The sequence below is a fragment of the Bufo gargarizans genome, chromosome 2 (genome assembly GCF_014858855.1).
Source record: "Bufo gargarizans isolate SCDJY-AF-19 chromosome 2, ASM1485885v1, whole genome shotgun sequence".
In the NCBI taxonomy this organism is placed as follows: Eukaryota; Metazoa; Chordata; class Amphibia; order Anura; family Bufonidae; genus Bufo; species Bufo gargarizans.
The window spans coordinates 296,757,728-296,778,513 of NC_058081.1; the positions used below are offsets into that span (position 1 = coordinate 296,757,728).

Consider the following 20,786-nt stretch of genomic DNA (forward strand, 5'->3'; position numbering starts at 1 on the left):
ATAACCTAGGCATACTGTCTGGTAGGACTCATCATTAGAGATGGCCTTGCGGTTTGCCCGGCGGTCGTTTCGCGGTGAACTTTGCGTGTTCGCGATTCGCCGAACTTACGAACATATGGAGATATTCACGATCGCCGTATTATTTTACATTGTATAGAACTTTGACCCATGACACATCCATCAGGTGGTACAGGACAGCCAATTAAGACGTTTCAGCACATGTACATACCCCCTACCTAATAAATAAACCTGATCTGGCCGCCATTTTACATTTAGTGTTTTGCCACTGTAGGGAGAGGTTGCTGTGTGGAGCAGGGACAGGCTATTATGGACACCAAACGCTAGCTAATAGGTCCACAAAAGAAATTTTAAGCACTAGTATAGGTGTGCTATCGATAGGTGTGATACACAGAGGGGTGCGATATACTTATAATATACTTTTATAATGAGTCAAAAACAAATAGATCTATATAGAGATCACCTGGAAGTCAGGGGCTAGGGGCTCACTAGGGCCATTTTTATATAGGGTAGGGTTTCGGATGGGGTCGCTCTTATCAGGGCAGGTGGTCTGTGGTTAGGCTATCGGGGCCAGTATAGCACCCCCCTGTACGGCATTATCAGGGACAGTTCTTTGCCCACCCCATCCTTTAATACCACATCATCATCTAGCCCAAGGATAGATGTTTTTTGCTTTCCCTCCGGAATTCATGGATGTGCACTGGAACCCCCCGGATTGTGGTAGGACATATGATTTCTGATTTGGTGCCGCAGAGCACTTGATATTGCCTACCACATCTATGCTTTTTGCTTAACTTTAATAATTTAATTTTTATTTTCATCCGTGCTTCAGTTTCCGCAAAAAAATAGAACATGTCCTATTCTTGTCCGCAATTGCAGACAAGATTAGGCATTTTCTATTATAGTGCTGGCGATGTGCGGTCCACAAATTGCGGAATGCACATTGCTGGCGTCCGTGTCTTGCGGATCCACAAAACACTTATGGACGTGTGAATGGACACTCATAGTGACATTATTAAAGGTTACGTTTTATCTTTATGTATATTCTAATGGATTGCCTTCCTTGTACAATGTTAGAAAGTATGTTATAGTGCATTTGTATTGTGCGGCAGTTGTGTGCGGTTCTGCTGCGATACTGCAGGTATATAGAGGGACAAGCGTTATTGGAACAAATAATTTCTACTGGTGTGATATACCAGTCGCCCCCCAAAAAACCTGATTGAAGCGGGGTGTTATATACCAATATACTTTCTTCTGCATTTGGGTACTGTAGAGTGCATTTGCACATGCGCATACGCGAAAATTGCAGATATTTCGCATTGAAAAAAATTATGAACAGAGATCACAAATTTGAATAATACATCTGTTATGTCACTGTCCATGTTGTGGGACTATTTGTGCACTTCTAGTAATTATTTCTTGGCTGCAAATATGAGCTGAAGGTTTTTCAGGTTCGCCTGCCATTAAAATGAATAGGACCCGCCGCGAACTTGCGGTTCGCGAAAATTTGATCGCGTTTGCGAACCGTCCCGGCAGATGTTCGTCCATCACTACTCATCATGCTGATTAAAATTATACCTTTTTTGTCTGTATGCTAAACAGATGCAGAGATATCTCAGCTTTTATACATATGAACATAAGTAAGCCCGAGCACCAGGAGGCGGGGCTGAATCCTTTTAGCACTGCTTTTTAACACCCACTGTGCTCTGCACACTTCCACCTCCCCTTGATTAACAGGGGTAGACCAGCATGCTGAGGGTTGAGCTGTATCCTAACATCTACACATCATATATATTATGTGCTATAGCTTCACTACACTTAGATGCTCAGAAAGCTAATATACATATTACTGCTTTATTCACAGCAACAGTATATGATTCTAAAGACACCAGTAAAGTGATTTAGCTTCTAAACATAGAAAAAAATTACCGATTTCTATTTGAGAAAAGGCTATGGCTTAGTAATAAATGTTCAGTTTTGTATGTAGCAATTACAGGTTTGAATTTTGGGAGAGACAATTTTTTTCCTTCAGATTCTTTTTTTCTTCCACATTTAACATTTAACATTTAACCCGTAATAGTAAGTCTATATTCTTATCATACAGAGAATAATGTTTTTTTTATGCTTAGAAAGCTAATAAATTATTGCTGGCGTAGATTTCAGTTGTAATTACATCATTTTTTTTCTGATAAGTTCCAACCACTTTTTTTTTTTTTATGGTGAGACCAGCAGAAAAAGGCAACTGACATTTGGTGGTCAGGAAAGCCCCTTTTCACTCTGGACAAGGAAAATTAGCTACAATTGGCAAAGGTTGGAGTTACTTTGTCTTGCTCTAGATAAAGTTCCTGGTTCTGTGTCTCTGGGCTTGATGCCTGTGTGCCTATGTTTACTAATGTTTGGGTTGTCTATGCTTTTCATAAAAAAAATAAAAAAATACCCAAACTAAATATAAAAGAACAGAAATGTTATAGAAAATAAAACCTAATTAGGCATCCATAACAACTAGTTGTCTAGGTTGGAAATTCAGTTTCTTTGATAATGGAATGTGTGCTCTGCTGAAGAACATCTCTGAACTGGGAACAATTAACAGCTGTTTTGATGCATCCAAAAAATAGCAGCTGAATGTTCATGTGTTTCTTAGCCACTAAGTATTAATTAGTTGCTTGAGGCCTTTATTTTACTGACTTTATCTGCACTCCATTAAACCTGTGCATAAAAACAGCTAGAAATGATATGCCACAGTAAGCAATAGAGATGGAAATGTTTAGCTTCTCATCTAGAAGTACTCTGCAGCGCACTCTAGGCTGTCGTAATAGAGACGTCACAGCATTTTCCCCAGTGTAACATATGTGCTTATGAACAACATACCATTATTTTACAGACAACATTTAGAGCAGTACATAAAGCTGTGAACAAAAGACTGAAGAAGAAGATACATAGATCAATAAGAACGAATATAAAAGCAGCCAACGAAGAGTCAAAGGAGTCAAGGAATCTTACACGGCAACCACTGCAATTTTACCATATGTTTAGTTGTTTAGATAGCTTTTGTTGTTCATTCATAAACATTAATGAGTGATTTTGAGGCTTGATTCCTAAAATTGTCCTGAAACCCTAAGGACACATAGGGGGAGATTTATCCAGAATGGCGCTGTCTGTGCCTGTGTTGCCAAAGGAATCGCCTAATTTTTGATAAGGTCTACACCTCATAATAAATTAGGCACATCCTCCTGCAGTCCATGCACCTAACCAGAAAGCTACGACAGCTCAGAGTTGCCGAAGATTTCTATCTTCATGAAGATAAATTTGTCGCTGTGTCTGGCCACACCCACTTCAACGCCACTGCCACATACCCTTAGTGGAGAAGACAGCAAAAAACGGGTGATGTGACAATTTATTTAAACTTTTTAATGCCATTTTTCAGGCATAAAGAGAAAGATAAATCTCCCCCCTAATCTTTGTTGGTCTTATGCGATGAGGGTGCACTCCATGACCTTAACTGCTTGTAATACTAAAGGGAATGTGTCATCAGAAAATGACCTATTGTTTAAAATATGCTTTTATGCAAGCAATGCAGAATTTGTGTTGTTGTTTTCTTTTATTTGCCATGTCACTATCTATCTTAAAAAAAAATAAAGAAAAAGAATCCTGGAATTTTTACACTGGCCACCAGGCCTAATAATATTTCAAGGCTTTCTGTTCTGTGCGGATGCCATTTTAGTAGTCTTATTAATATAATCATATACAGGATTACAATGGAAGATAACAATGAATATATTAGTGCTATATGTAACGAAAATAAATAAAAATAAAATCCTCTTTATAGAGGATTTATGGTCGCAGCTTATGTACTTACAGATCCCAGTGCATGCTTAGCAAACTCTCCCATAGAAGTCAATGAGTCAGCTCCTGTCTATTGTGTCTATGACCCTTGTGGCTGATGCTGAAGAACAAGTCTTGATATATTTTAGGCCTAGTGGCCAGTGCAAAAACTGCATGATTTGGGGATTTTTTTTTAACATACAATGACATGAAAAATATAAAAAAAATTATGTAGCAGGTTATATGACATATTCCCTTTAAACATAGACTTTTCATGGCCTAATTAAAGTAGATATAATTCTTTTTCTAAGAATTAACTGTAACTCTTCAGCTATGGTTCTATGACCATAGTGTGGAACGTATATTGCTAAAGAAATATGAAACAGAGATTGATCAGCACCAAACAGAGTAAAGAATCAAATAGACTGACAGGAAGCAAGAGACGCCCAAAGTGTACCAAGGCAGCAGTCATGCTCAAGGAGTATTTGTACCTCAGTCCCTTTTTGGGCAGGGTGTTTCGGTCAAGTTGCAAACTGTTAAGATAAAGATAACTCCTACAAATAAGACAAAAACATTAGCACTACAGCCAAATAAAAAAAGAATAATGCTACTACAATTTAGTGTAATATACACAGAAGAAGGAAACGTTCCAAATGCCCGTGTATGGTTATTATGCTCTCATTGCTCTCTACCATAGATCCCCATGATTAGGGCAGCATGGTAGGCCTTCTTTAACAAAAGGGGTGGCATCATAATGGTATATTATAATATTATTATTATAATAGATGAATATATTTCATTGTGACTGTATTTAAAGCCCTAAAGTCCTTGTATAGTTCTCATATATGGGCAGTACAGTGGCTCAGCAGTTGGTAGCCTGGTTCTGCAGCATTGAGGTTCTGGGTTCAAATCCAACCAGAAACTACATGTGCATAAAATTGGGACATTTTCCTTGAGTTTACATGGGTTTCTTTTAGGTACTCCAGTCTCCTCACACACTCCAAGAGCATACATATAGGTTAATTAATTTCCTATAAATTGGCACTTGTGTGTTTTTGATAAGTGAATTAGACTGTTAGCTCCACTGGGTACAGTGAGTATTTGTTGGGAAGCAACATGAAACACATTAATTAATTATAAAAGTAAATAATTACATCAATTCTTATTGGTGAATGTCCTCACCTTTCTGAAAGAGTTGATCTCACACTACCAGTCCGCATAAGCATGCTTTGTAGTTCTTGTGTACATGTTGTCAATCCAGATAGTGATCCATGATGACTAAGAGGTAAATCTATGGACTCTGAGCTGGTATGAAGGCTCGTCATAGACTGGTAACTAGAAGTATCTTTACTACCAGCAGAAGAACTGCTCAAATTTGTTGTCCATACTTGGCCACCCGATGTAAACGAATGTACGGAAGCTGGGCTGGAGGCCAAGGAATGTCCTAAGCTTATAACGTCAGGGGTTAATTCATTGGGTTTGCTGAACAAGGGGCTGCTGCTTCCACTCTGTCCTCCAGCGCTTCCCATGCTACCTGTACCAGATGATGGAGAATCCAAACTGCCTTGTCTAGCCAAGGATGTGTTGCTGGGGCTGGACATGACTGAAGCAGACTTCGCAGCATCACCACTGACTGGGGAAGAGGGTTTATTTCCTGCTTTTGTACCAAATAATCTGCAAGAAAATGTTACACAAGTATTATGCAACAGTCTTTAAATTTTCAAGACCAGGAGCTCATAAATGATTTATGAACTCATGGATCATTAGTGCATCTTTAGCTGCAATAACATGGCTGAGGGGCTCAAAACCATTAGAAAATAACTACTCGGAATGGGTTGAAGGAGAGATATGCTCCCATGCAGACACACTATTTAACATGGTCCTATTAATTTTATGTCTTAGTCACTGTATATTGAAAAGTTCTACAATTTTCTAATACATTTTGTATATTAATTTTGCACGGTTATAAAGACCACTGTTTGTGGCCATTGAATGGGAACCTTCTTTTGATCCAGAGGATGAAACTATTTCCTGGTCCTATGATTACAGGTGCTTATTACATGTCCTGTGTGATCACCACATTTATGCCATGTATAAACTAAGGGTTATACAGGTTTAATATTATTTTTTTAATTCTGCCCATAAGTGGCCTGCTTGTATTTAATCTTCTGCTGTCATTTGGGAGGCCACCAGGCAAAATCTGTAAGAGGGCCCACTCCCCATATCAAGTGTAATTCATTCTTATGCATCAGAGGGCTTTTGGCTTTCCTCAGGTTTCGGTAGCAAATACTACCGGTGCACCGCCTATAACTATTATACTGTGCCTTTAAGACAAATTCACTAGCTGCAGACTAATATAGAAAAAATGCAGCTCAGCTGTATATTGCCTCCAACTCTACCTGTACATCGTGGGGCTGATCAAGTGCATTAAGAAGCCCTATGTTTTCTGATGGACAACAAAGGAATACAAAAATATGTTATTATTAAAGATCGGTATCTTATTAATCATAGGCAGTAGACTATTTACTGTATATCACACTCCATATAGGAAGAATCAATATAAGAAAATGCTGAAATAATTTTTATATCCACAAGGGGGAGACAGTTACACACACCACACTCATTTTGGCAGTGAGCACTATAAAGCTGGTATTTCTGAATTTGCATTAATCTAAGTGGAAAATATTGGTTTCTTCAAAATCTCAATAAAAATATAAAACACGGTGGCATTTGTAAAAGATAAATGGTTATTCTTCTTGGGTAAAGATCTAATAAAAACCATGGTATCTAATCATAAATGTGTTGTTAATGTTCTCTTATTAAATATACACTAGTTATCTAAGACTCCTCTCTAAAGGATATGATTATTACATACAGTAATATCACCTTGCCTGCCAACTGACAGCCTGAATATATTTCCTGTTCATCTATTTATTGGACATTGTTTCCAAGGAAGAATATCTCTGCAATACTTTGCTATACAGAGGTTTCATACAGAAGCACACAGAGTGAGGAATTCTGTATGTAGGTGTATGTGGGTCCTGTATGAAACGTGCAATTGTACTGTATAATACTTGTAAAGTTTTATTATACAGGGAGTGGCATGCCTAGGGTGTTAGGCACCCGGGGTGGGTCCTTTTTCTGGCACATCCTATACTTTTTCTGGCACCCCCCCCCCCCCCCTTGCAGTAGTATTGCCCTCATTGTACAACCTTCACAGTAGTTTTGTCCAGATGTGTGCCCTCTCATGGTAGTTATGCCCACACTTTGCCCCCTCAAATTATTTGTGCCCTCATTGTACAACTTTCACAGTAGTTATGCCTACATTGTGCCCCCTTACAGTAGTTATGCCCTCTCTGTGCCCCTTTCACAGTAGTAATGCCCATTCAGTTCCCCATAACAGTTATACCCACCCCCTTCACAGGAGTAATGCTGTCTGTGCCCTGTAGGAAGGGCCAGGGGTCCGTCATTGATGGAAGGTACGTGTCACCAAGGTTCCTGGGACAAAAGAACCAGTAATTTTGTGTGTCAGCGGCAGCTAGTGCTCGCTGACACTGTTTTACTTACTGTGGCTGTAAAGCCAAACCGGGCCGGTACTTATTGGAAGCCAAAGAGCAGGGTGGGTGGCTGTTCCCCACGTCCAGGCCAGGTTTTGGGCTGGGGTTTAAAAGCCCAGCCAGCAGCTCAGCTGGGTGTGGAATGAACCTCCAGTGGAGTTCTCTGTTTTGGGAGCTGAGGAGTTCTGCCATACTGCAAGGCTGAGAGCTGCATAAGAGCTGTCAGCTGGAAGCCAGGCGCCCTAAAGCCTGCTGTGGACTGCCAGGTGATGTGTTTTTGAGTTCTGTGGACTTTTGCTGTGTGGATTAACACAAGGATTCCATGCAGTGTGAATTAACACCAGGGCCCTGACAAGTATTGTGTTTGTTTTCTGCCTTTTTGTGTGAATAAACACTGACTTTTGCTTTTCAACCGTGGTTTTGCCTCTGTATTGCGTCTGCTTACCCTGCCTACCATGTGCCCCCTTCATAGTAGTATTGCTCTCTGTGCCCCCTTTGTAGTAATGCCCTCTGTGCCCCATCCATGGTAGAAATGCCCTCTGTGCTCCCTTTGTCGTAGTAATGCCCTGTGTCCCATCCATGTTAGAAATGCCTTCTGTGCCCCTTCCATGGTAGAAATGCCCACTGTGCCCTTCCATCGTAAAAATGCCCACTGTGCCCCCTTCATGGTAGTAATGCCCACTGTGCCCCTCCATGGTAGTATTGCCCTCTGTGCCCCCTCTATTGTAGTAATGCCCTCTGTGCCCCCTCCATGGTAGTAATGCCCGCTGTGCCTCCTCCATGGTAGTAATGTCCTCTGTGCCCCCTCCATGGTAGTAATGCCGTTTGTGCCCCCTCCATGGTAGTAATGCCGTTTGTGCCCCCCTGTTTAAAAAAACAAACAAACAGTACTTACTCACCTGGTCCCATTACTGAAGCTCACAGTCCTCTCTCCCCGGCAGACACAGATTGCTCTGCAGCTCTGTGTGGAAGGAACTTGTGTAGATTCCCAGAAGTCCCCCTGCTTCACCATTCTCTGTGCTGCCGGCCTGAAGGAGGGGCGGAGCGCAGGGAGCTGAGTGGTGAGTGACAGCACTGTAGCTCCTGGAGCTCCAGCAATGAGCGCTTCTATCTGAATTGATGAAAGCACTTATTGCTTCTGGCACCCCCGTGAGAGCAGGTACCCGGGGCTAACCGCCCCCCATGCCCCATCCTTAGGACGCCACTGTATAGAGGTCCATATTAATGGACATGTCATATTACGTTTCAGAAAATTGTTGCAGCCCGAAATGAAGGAAAATCTGTAGGACATCAAAAAATTGAGTTCTCTAGACATTCTTCATTAAAAGCAACCCATTTATATCATATTACAGATGAGCACATTTCTTCAAATTCATTTTGCATCTGAGTCAGCAAATAAAAAAAAATAATATAATTCTTAGCTGAATTGATTCTACACAAATCAAAAGTGCTCCTATTGGCCTGAAAATTGGTATATGGTACTCTGAGGTCTCCTATTTTACTCTTTTTGTTCTCCCTCCTTTTTAACATTTTTTGCTCTTTCTTTCTCTCCTCAACCACCTTCCACCCCCTCCTTTTACTTTAATCACAGCAAAAGCAAAAAATGTGACACTGATAGTTATGGGTAAACGCATGGTTGATAGTATTAACAAACAGCATGTTTAAAAACACACTGTGCCGTGAAATTTGTTATGCTTTTTAATATTGGAAAAATTTCACAAATTGTCACTGATTGGGGGCAAATGGTGTTGAAACACACACAATGTTATTAGAAAAAAACAGTAGCTTGTTGGGACAAGCTACAGCTTGTTGGGAGTAGCTTGATACAGAATGTCTGCCATATACAGTCATGTGAAAAAATTAGGACACCCTTTGAAAGCATGTGGTTTTTTGTAACATTTTTAATAAAAGGTTATTTCATCTCCGTTTCAACAATACAGAGAGATTAAAGTAATCCAACTAAACAAAGAAAACTGAAGAAAAGTCTTTTCAAGATCTTCTGTAAATGTCATTCTACAAAAATGCCTATTCTAACTGAGGAAAAAGATAGGACACCCTCACATGTATTCCCTCTTAAATTGGCTCAGATCTCACACAGGTATATCACACCAGGTGCACATAATTAGTAGATCGTTACTCTGCATGTTGAATGAGGCTTGCCCTATTTAAACCTCAGACATTTAGTTTGGTGTGCTCCTGACTGTTGAAGTGAGAGTGAGCACCATGGTGAGAGCAAAAGAGCTGTCAGAGGACTTCAGAAAAAAGATTGTAGCAGCCTATGAGTCTGGGAAGGGATTTAAAAAGATCTCAAAAGATTTTGAAATCAGCCATTCCACTGTCCGGAAGATAGTCTACAAGTGGAGGGCTTTCAAAACAACTGCCAACATGCCCAGGACTGGTCGCCCCAGCAAGTTCACCCCAAGAGCAGACCGCAAGATGCTAAAAGAGGTCTCCAAAAACCCTAAAGTGTCATCTCGAGAACTACAGCAGGCTCTGGCTACTGTTGATGTAGAAGTACATGCCTCTACAATCAGAAAGAGACTGTACAAGTTTAACTTGCATGGGAGGTGTGCAAGGAGGAAACCTTTGCTTTCCAAGAGAAACATCGAGGCCAGACTGACATTTGCCAGAGATAAAGTTGACAAAGACCAGGACTTGTGGAATAATGTTCTTTGGACAGATGAGTCCAAAATTGAATTATTTGGACACAACAGCAGAGGACATGTTTGGCGTAAACCAAACACAGCATTCCAAGAAAAGAACCTCATACCAACTGTGAAGCATGGAGGTGGAAGTGTCATGGTTTGGGGCTGCTTTGCTGCAGCAGGACCTGGTCAGCTCACCATCATAGAATCCACGATGAATTCTACTGTGTATCAGAAGGTGCTTGAAGAACATGTGAGACCATCAGTTAGAAAATTAAAGCTGAAGCGGAACTGGACCATGCAACATGACAATGACCCAAAACATACTAGTAAATCAACCAAAGATTGGCTGAAAAAGAAGAAATGGAGAGTCCTGGAATGGCCAAGTCAAAGTCCAGATTTGAATCCCATTGAGATGCTGTGGGGTGACTTGAAAAGGGCTGTACGTGCAAGAAACCCCTCAAACATCTCACAGCTGAAAAAGTTCTGCATTGAGGAGTGGGGTAAAATTTCCTCAGACCGATGTCGAAGACTGGTAGATGGCTACAAGAACCGTCTCACTGCAGTTATTTCAGCCAAAGGAGGTAACACTCGCTATTAGGGGCAAGGGTGTCCTATCTTTTTCCTCAGTTAGAATAGGCATTTTTGTAGAATGACATTTACAGAAGATCTTGAAAAGACTTTTCTTCAGTTTTCTTTGTTTAGTTGGATTACTTTAATCTCTCTGTAGTGTTGAAACGGAGATGAAATAACCTTTTATTAAAAATGTTACAAAAAACCACATGCTTTCAAAGGGTGTCCTAATTTTTTCACATGACTGTATATATACACACACACAAGTGTTAATTGTCAGAAGAAACAATGACTTGTTCTTAACAAGCCTGGAAAAACATTTCACTTTTACTTAGGAACAGCAGCAGTAAAGTGTGGATGTGGAAAGGGTAAGGTGCATAGGGGTAATAATGGCAGTAATAGTAGCAATAACAGGAGCCGCACAGCATGGAACAGAAAAGGTAGTAGATGTGTGTGCAGCTGTTACGGGTAGTAGTAGTAGTAGTGGCGGTTATGTAAGGGTAGAAAGTAGAAAGAGAAGCAGCTAGGGCAGTGGTGGCAGCAGCAGCCACAAAGCATGGAACATTATGGTTGACAGTGGCATGATGGGCTGCCCATAAATAGCCACCAGCAGCAATGGCAGATATATTCATCTGCTCAGCTAGAGATGGGTGAAAATCTTCACAGATCCATGCCTAATTCATTTTGACAAATGTGATGTTTTGTACACTGGCAGAAGACATCTTTGTCTGTTTGGGTGTGACAACACTGAAATCTCTCTGAGATGACACTTAAGGCTGTACAAGACAGTACGGTAAGAGCAAACTGGAACAATATACCTGCCAAGAAGTCCGGGTACAAGGCATATGCCAGGGAAAGGCCACAGTCATTTAGAAATAGAAACTATTTTAAACATCATTTTTTAAAACATCTGGCCAGAAGTGCAAATATTTTACAGCAGTATCAAATTTTGGTGAAGGAGTAAAACTGCACTGCATTTTCATGAGAAAATGTATACAGACAACTGGCGAACAGTCCAGCTGATGGCATATAGAAGAATTAAATTTTTGTGGATAACAAGACAATTTGTACAGACTCTTACCTGGGAAAAAGTCCAACTGATGGCATTTGGAAGAATTACATTTTGTGGATAACAAGACAATTTTTACAGATGCCTGCATGGCAAAAAGTCCAACTGATAGCATACAGAAGAATGATATTTTAGAAAATAATTAAAGGGAGTCTGTCACATAAATTGCACTAATATAACTACTAGAAATTGCAATCAGAACATTGTAAAAGCATTTTACCTCTAAGTAATCTAGGTGTTTATTCCATGTCCAGGAAAATAACTTACATTCCTATTAAAAACGGCTCCCAACTCATTTTCAAAGTGCCCAAGCATGTTGCCATTCCCTACTGTCTGCTCCTCCCCCAACCTCCCAAGGATTACGGGATGAGCAGACACTGGGGAATGGCGTGGGATCGGCCACTTTGAAAAGGAAAACCAGTCCAGCTGGGCACTTGGTAGCCATTTTTCATAAGAATAAAAGTGCTTTAGTAGGACATGGAATAAACACCCAGATGACATAAAGGTGTGGTTAAAATGCTTTTGCAATGTTCTGATGGTGATTGATGGTAGTTATATTAGTAAAATGTATACGACCGACTCCATTAAAATGTTGTTGAAGTTGCGGAACTGCATCACAATTACAGCAGCAACCACACTTCCGGCAAATTTACCCGGATGGAGTTCAGTAGTCACAAATAGTTTTCTCATGGTCACACATTTCCTTATGGATGTACACTATCACAATGGAGCAAATAACATGGGGAAGGAGGAGGAGTATTGCTTGGGGATATGGCCTGGCTGCCACAAAGAAGACCAGGAGAAGGACTGGGAATGCTGGGCAGTTCTATTTTCTCACAGGATTCGGTGATGCTGCTTAATGTGCTGCAATAGAGTACCGGTACCTATATTTGTGTTTAAACACCCACTGCTTATTTTAATCCTGCAGATCTTGCACACAATTTTGGTTTTGTGTGCCAGCCTTGTGGAGAAAAAATGCCATACAGAAGATACTCGCACAGAGCTAGCAGCAGCCAAGTTTGGACCAGGTCTTGCATGTTTTGAGCCTTCGCCCACAGTATCACTGGCATAACCAGTTACCAATCTGACCATAATAAAAACTAATCTTAGCTTGTCAGTTCTTTTGGAGGTTTTGGCCATATGTTGTCTCCAGTCTTTATTGCTGCCAAGGCAACCACCCTCCTCCTCTGATGTGCACCCCCTTCTATTGAGCACCCCTCCTACTGAGAACTCAATTCTGCCTTCAAGGTCCTGTCCAACACACAATCATTGTCATAATCATCAACCTCCTCAATACTTTTATCAGAGGGTTATTGTGGGCTCCTATAACCCTCCCAATTTCTAGCTCTGCATTTGTCTGAAGTGCCACTGTTGCCAGGGCTACCACTACCCCTACCACCACCACCATCTTGGCTACAAATGCCAGTACTAATACCACTAAAAAAGTTATGAAATTTCCCACCTCCCCCTGAACATCCTCCTCATGGCAGTCTAAACGCTGACTGTTCACACTCAAATCATCAACAGGGAGACTCTCTTCAGTGTCTTCCATAGTGCATGGCATTTTGTTACCTCTGCTTAGGAAAAAAAGTACCCCACTAGGAGGGGGCAATGAAGGCAGAGATGATGCAACTGAAAAGCTTTTCTGGGATCGCAAGGAGGAGGAGCTGGAGGAATGCTGTGACCTCTAGCTTCAAGCACAGTGTCAGACTTAGAGGTAACCTCAACACCATCCTGTGACTGAGAGAAGGAGTAAGCCATCCACTCCACAATGTCACCTTTTGTTGTCCTAAATATTATTGTGGAGCCTACTGGAAGCCAGGGAGAACTGTGGCCTACTACTACTATAACTACTACTACTATAGCTAGTGGCCAAACAGCTGGTACTGCTTCTGCAGTTTTAACTACTACCCACATTCTGACTGTTGAATGATGAGGCATGGGACTTTCATTTTTTCGTTTAACAGAAATGTTATTATGAGGCCTATATAAATGTAAAGTCACAGGTTTGGAACACAGATTATTAAACAATAGCCAAATTGCAAGTTTTTTTTTTTTCTGTAACTTTACGACAGAGTAGCAATTTAACGTCCCTCCACTTCCACGAACACACTGCACACTGGTATTGATAATTTACAATGATAATAAAGCAGGGATTGTAGTAAAATGTGTTTACTGTAAATAGACAGTTTCTTGAAGTAATACAATGCATTAAATAAAACGGGTATATTAATGTAGTTATTGCAGTAAAATGTTTGCTGTTACTGCATGGTATCTTGAAGTAATACAACGGGTTATTGAAATTTTCTGGAATGCTCAATTACAAACAAAAGATAAATTGAAGAAACTCCCTATCACACCTATATTGCTAGTTCGTATTTGTTCAGATCGTTAGCTGCACACAGAATAGCATTTCTTCCTTCTGAGCACCTGCCAGAAACCTGCCCCCTAATCGGATGATTAGACTGTCTGCCCACCTTTGAACCAATCAGAGCAAGCCCGCCAGTGTTATGAGATCCTTCAACTTCATCCCCTCTCCTGTTTTTCCCAGCAATTTCCACAGTAAATTGCCGCTGGCACTATTTTTGCTCAATCTGTCTGAAACTAATTATCAAAACTTTTCTTTGGCAGACGAAGATGAAGGATCATGTACTAATGTTCTACGCCAGTTTTTTGAGAATAGAAAAGTCGTACATTTTGACATAAGTGCCGATTTGCCACAAAATTTGTGACTTTTTAGCTTTTTCTGACACCTTTGCCAATTATTAAAAAAGTAGGTTGGATGTGTGGGGAGGAGGGGGATTGCTAGTGGGAGCTCCACAGCCTGACTCATTTAACATGTGTGCCAGAAAAATGGCATAAATTAAACCAGAAATCTACTCCAACTCCTAAACACAACAATTATATTACAGGAATGTAGCTCTTAATAAATTTGGTGGATCGTCCGCCAGCGTAGTAAATGACCACCACTTACTTTATTGCTGTGCCTTAGAAACTACACGCACTACTCTACATGAGCCTCAATGTCATAGCTTTGCCTTCAGTGCTACGTAAAATTGGTAAAGAAATAGGCCAAAGAACAATGTCTGTGCCCTTGATGTTGACAACGCTTTGCGCCTGGGTAGTCCAACTTTTCAAGGTGAGAGACATTCTTTTATACTGCTCCCTTATGGTAACAGGGTGAATGAGCTCTGTGGTGCCATTATTTTCTTTCTTTCAGTGAATTGTTCAAATATCCCATGCCACATTGTGATGACGCAGAAAATATATATCAACAATAGAGATTGTCTTACCTTCGGAATGTTGGAGAAGCAATATCAGGATATTTTGATCCTGGCTGTCTCAGACCTTGAGTACTGCAGGCACTGGCTGATGTCGGACTTGATTTCGGAGAGTTTGACAAAGAGACACTTTCTGAGTCTGACACCTTTTCTTTGTCCTTGTCTGTCTGATTGATATTGACAGGGCTGGAGCGCTCTGAGATTTTTGATGGTTCTCTTAGTTTTGTGCCCGCTGCACCAGCTGATTTGCTGCTGACATTTGAATCAATGCTACTTGTACTTGACCTGTGTCCTCCCCGTCCTGGAATACTACTAGTACTGGACTTAGAAGGACGAGGTAAGCTGCGATACTGCAGAGTGGCCTTGGAGTTGGACAGCAACACGCCATCATCTTGATTTTGTGAACCATCGAGACTTGTCTTCCTACCAGCACCTTTTCCTCCAATTCCTGATGATTTGGGCATTTTTCCAAGTGTAGCAGATCCACTTGTAATAGTAGCCCCACTTCCAGATACAGTGGGTGAACCAACCCCGGTCTTCTTAAAGCCAAATGATCCAGTGGCTGTTGGTCGTGCAATTCCAGAAGGTGGCTTTTTACCTTCATCTCCACTGCTTTTTCCTGCATCTGAGGGGGAGCGCTGCAATGGGCCACCTTTAAGTGGGGCTTTCACTTTTTCAGAAGCTTTAACATCATCTGTTTTTCCTGTTGCAAATGATAAGGGAAATCATAATAAACATATACATTAAGGCTTTGCTTTTATGGTATAATAAAGTATAAGGCTACCGTCATATCTATGTTTTTAAATCCAGCAGGCTGCTCCAGTAGAGAAACAGCCAGCTGGAGTTCATCATATCCAGCATACCTGGATAGGACTGTGCATCATCGTTTCCCCATGAGTGCCAGGTTTTGGCTGGGCAAAAATCGGGGAGCACTGTTTTTTGACCAGCTGAAACTCAGCATTCATGCGAGATCCTATTATAGTCAATGGGGTCCAGAGGTGAACAGCAGTAACCAGCAATGACGAATACTGTGAAAGCCAGCAGAATGTACCTCTGCCAAAACAACCTAATAGACCTATTTAGACAAGTGATTGTTACCTCCGTGTCCTGTCTCAGTTTAGAACAACACACATTAAATCAAAAAGTAAATTCCGAATTGTCAATCCTACTATAAGTGCTGCAGGTTATGGGTGGGGGTTGGTCTTGTTCACACCTAGTATAACTCTTCAAAATATTGAAACCGCGCTGCTCTCCAATAGCTCCACTCAGGCCACTTCAGCATGTGCCGACATTCATCAATATGCCAATTACTGTTTTCTTGCCACACATCTATTCGCCTCTCCTATATTGGTTAAGACCAGATAGGCAAAGATAGTGAAGCACCGCAATGAGTGTTAATCTTGAGAGGAATACAGGCATATCAAAAATTTGACCGGTTTCCCTGTCTATCACCCGACCCAGGTTTCACCTTCGCATCGTCAAGGGTGCATATCCCGCCCATCAAGGGCGTGTTTTTTATACACAGGATTAGCTCCTCCTTTAACCTACCTTACAGCCTCTTAATTTGCTTAAACATTAAAATAAATATTTAAAACCTAAAAATACATGATTAAGAGGATAAAAAGCATACACAAATTTATCATCCAGCATGCATTTTTTGGATCTCACTGTATTTGTGGAGGATAGTGTATTAAAGACCAAGACATACTTTAAACCTACGGTGATACTACTCGTTGCCATTATGGTCCGTGGATTGAAAATATCCCAAAGGGACAGTTCAAAAGAATCTACCGAAGCTGTACAGAGATAGAAACCTATAGGGAACAGAGTGATATGATCCAGAAGCGCTTCTGGGAAAAAGGATATAGAAAGAAAAATCTAGAGAAATGTAGGAAAGAAATAGAGGTAGAAGAGGAAGAATACAGTAGAGAAGAGAAAAAGCAAAGTAAGAAAGATCATAAATTCTCCTTTATTGCCCAATTCAATTGCAACGTGGGTTCAATCAAAAATGCTATAAAGATAAATTTGTCGGTCTTAGAAAAAGAATCTTGGGCTGGGGGAAGTGATCTCAGCCCACCCAGATTTTATATTTAGAAAGACACCCAAAGACACACCTTGAAAGATCAGCTTGTACAGAGCTGTCTGCCTTTAAAAAAAAAGGTGGCAAAAAACATGTGTTCACATGGTGTGGTTTTGTATGCCATGCAAAAACCGTCAGAAAAAGATAGAACGCGCAGTATAACTGAAGTGGTATCTAGAAGCAATAGGGGTACATTTAGGATTTAAGGTGAATTATCCTGTGAAATTATAGGGGTCATTTACATGCTGGAGTGCCCATGTGGCACTGAGAAAATTTAAAACTCGCATACAGGAACACATCAGAAATATATAAAAGGGACTAGAAACACACACTTATACAAACCCATCAGGGTTAAAGTTTGTTGGAGTTGAGCGAGTGACTAACAAATAGCGGGGGGAGGATCCAATCGCTAAGATCAATCGCCGCGAGGTAGAGTGGATCTACAAATTGGGTAAAATGTGGAATTTGACTTGAAACCCTGTTTGGTATAAAAATAAACATCTTGTTCTTTACCGAGAAGGAGCTAGTTTGTATATCCGTGTGTCTTCTGTGTGTAAAATTATAATGTTTTATGAAAAAGGAGTATAGAATGTGAATTATATATATAAAAAAAAAAACAATCCTTATAGTAGTTATCGACTGGATGGTGTGAATAGGTATCTACGGGAGGGGCAGCTGGGATTTTATGAATGGATCATGGTAGTGATTTCTAATAGGCCATACATGGACATGTGATTATTAAATGGAAAGAGATGTCATTGTTAAGAGGGGATGAGATTTTGTTTGGCAATATTCTTTTAGATGTAAAAATTATGAATTTTTTGTATGCTTTTTATAATCTTAATCATGTATTTTTAGGTTTGAAATATTTATTTTAATGTATAAGCAAATTAAGAGGATGTTAGGTAGGTGGAAGGAGGAGCCAAACCTGTATATAAAAAACGCGATCTTGATGGGCGGGATATACACCCCTGATGAAGCGAAGGTGAAACCCAGGTCAGGTGATAGAAAGGAAACAGGTGAAATTGTTTGATATGCCTGTATTCCGCTCAAGTTTGTGAGTATAATAAACGCTGGTTTGAGATTAACACTCATTGCGGTGCTTCACTATCTTTGCCTATCTGGTCTTGACCAATATAGGAGAGGCGAATAGGTGTGTGGCAAGAAAACTGTAATTGGCGTATTGATGAATGTCGGAACATGCTGAAGTGGTCTGAGTGGAGCTAATGGAGAGCAGTGCGGTTTTAATATTTTGAAGATTAGAACAACACACAGACTGAGCAATGACACTTTAATGTCAATGCACCAATTCACACGATCATTGCTCCATATAGAGAAAATTGCATATGCACTATTTTGCTCTGATTTTCACCCTAGACTTGTCAACCCAAGTCAATGGGTTAGTAAAAAAAGGACACCATCCATATGCAGTCTGATTTTCATGGACAGTGGCTAGGAAATGCTGGTGGGCGTTCTGATGTTGATGCCATTCATATGGCAAAAAAGACTAAATGGAAAATTGTCAGACCTTATGGACAGAACACAAGTTTTACAATGCCTATCTGAAATATAACTAAGGAATATATTTTGGAAAGGAAAAATATAAAATAGTAGGAAAATCACAAATTACAAATTTTTCATACCTGGCGTTTTTAAGGAGCTGCTTCCAGATTTGTGCCTGGATGATGTAGTTCCTATTTGGGCAGTCATTCCTCGCCTCCATGACCCAGTTTGAGAGATGGATAAAGACTTCTGTCCTCCTTTTTCGGAGTCATCAGACAGCCCAGATGAAAGTCCTTTCCATTTGCCACTCTCTATACTGATGTCATATTCATCATCTTGTTTCTTCAGCTCATCATTGCACCAAGTCTTCTCAGCTTCTGTCTTTAGCTGTGTAATATACAACATATCTATAGTAAGTGTACCTATATTGACTTGTATCTCATTTATGAGTAGTTAAAGGGGTTGTACTACTAATATAAATGTATCCCTCTCAACAGATATCGCTGTTATATCACTTTCCCCAAATACCACCATTTATCAAAACTGCCTTATTCTAAAGTTATTAGCCTCCCATTGCTCCCTGTGGCAAATCAGTTTCAATTTCAGTTGCTGTAGATTACGTCCTGTAATGGAGCTTTGTAATACATGACGCACATACTTACGGCACTTCTTTTCCTTCCCTTCAATAACCACTCCTCTATGTGCAGTGTCAGTTACATGTCAGTTACAGTGTCACTTATAGATGGGTGGATGGATGGACAGAGAGATAATTGATAGATAGATAGATAGATAGATAGATAGATAGATAGATAGATATCTGCTAATGTCAGGGCACATCTCACAGCAGTCACATGACAAACCAGGAAGTAGGATTCAAGCATGGGAGATAAGAGAGAAAACAAAACAATCCAAGTTGGAATTGGAGCTAAAGTACCTGATGAAAATAAACTTGAGTGAAAGTAGTTCATGGCACAATGCCTTTAATTACTGAAAAAAAAACTATGTTAATGGATACGTGGCCTCGGCATGCAGCTTCTCTGTCTAAAACGGTTTTGTGCATGGTACTCTGTGTGTGCACGGTGGCTAGAAATAGTAATGTGACTTTTGCTCAAGGATATCCTGAATCTATATGGCCAATAGATGTCACTGTTTCCAGTCAATGTCCCGGGACAATAGTAAGTAAGGAATACTGCTAGGGATACAGCCGTCTCAGGGGCAAGTTTCTGATGGAGTCGCCCTTATAAGGGTGGGTGCTCTGTATATGCTAGGCAGGGACTAATAGGGCTCTACCCCCCTTATAAAGGGCCAGTCACCTACATGTCTCTTAACAACTTGGGACACTCATACTGGGGGCCCTGAACTATGATCTGCTCTCCATACAAGAAAGAATAATACCAATGTCCACTTGGTAAGACCAATCCTGGTTGGTAAAATTTATTGTTTATATATTTTTCTCATTCAGCATATGATTTCAATATTGAAGACCATTATAAATTTTAAATGGAAAGTTATAGATGGAGGATGCATTTTGGAACCCTTATTTATTTTTGTTTCTTATTTATCGATGTAGACAACACCCAGGTATAAATATACTCTTATACACCATCCAGATTTCTACTTAACGTTACTTTTTAACCCCTTCGCAAGATCCACCATAGATGTTGGGTGTTTCAAAATGGAGCCCATTTAAGAGCTGAGTGGGCGCCACAGTCGCCGAGCGTCTGCTGTCTTATAAATCAGACACTCTAGTTCATGATCGGCATTGGTGATAACAATGATCACAGACTTTTAACCCCTCAGATGCCATGGTCAGTTGAAATCCAGTTGACCTAATGACTCTCTCTGTGATGAGATTGCAAGAACTGTTAGGTTGCTATGGCAGCCTCGGGCCTTTTGAAGGCTCCAATGTCTGTCATAGCAAAGTTTCTATTAAGCCCTGGATTGATAGGAATGTAGTCATTCTCTCATAGGCTACAATGGTAAATCATTGCAGTCTATGGGAGAAGTGATCAGAAGATTGGATATAAAGTCAAATAGGGAGACAAAAAATAAGTTTTAAAAGAGTTTTAAAAGCGTTTTAAAAATATTTTTTTTAAAAAGATAAAAAAAATCACCAATATCCCCATTTTAAAAATAAAGATAAATAATAATAAAAAAACATAATTGACATTGTCGCATTTCAAAATATCTGTACTATTAAAATATAAAAGTATTTATGCCCTATGGTAAACTGCTAAT

At 40.3% G+C, this 20,786-nt stretch overlaps 1 protein-coding gene across 7 annotated transcripts in view; it reads right to left on the minus strand.

Annotated features, from left to right (window-relative positions):
- The window catches only part of NAV3 (neuron navigator 3), a 542,271-nt gene that overhangs the window by 82,379 nt on the left and 439,106 nt on the right, over positions 1-20,786 (minus strand). For all 7 annotated transcript variants that reach the window (XM_044280408.1, XM_044280405.1, XM_044280407.1 and 4 more), the window contains 4 exons: positions 18,689-18,935; positions 14,978-15,668; positions 5,023-5,514; positions 4,332-4,394 (listed from right to left, as the gene is read on the minus strand). In XM_044280408.1, the coding sequence (XP_044136343.1) occupies positions 4,332-4,394; positions 5,023-5,514; positions 14,978-15,668; positions 18,689-18,935 (1,493 nt within the window). The remainder of the gene's footprint in view (positions 1-4,331; positions 4,395-5,022; positions 5,515-14,977; positions 15,669-18,688; positions 18,936-20,786) is intronic.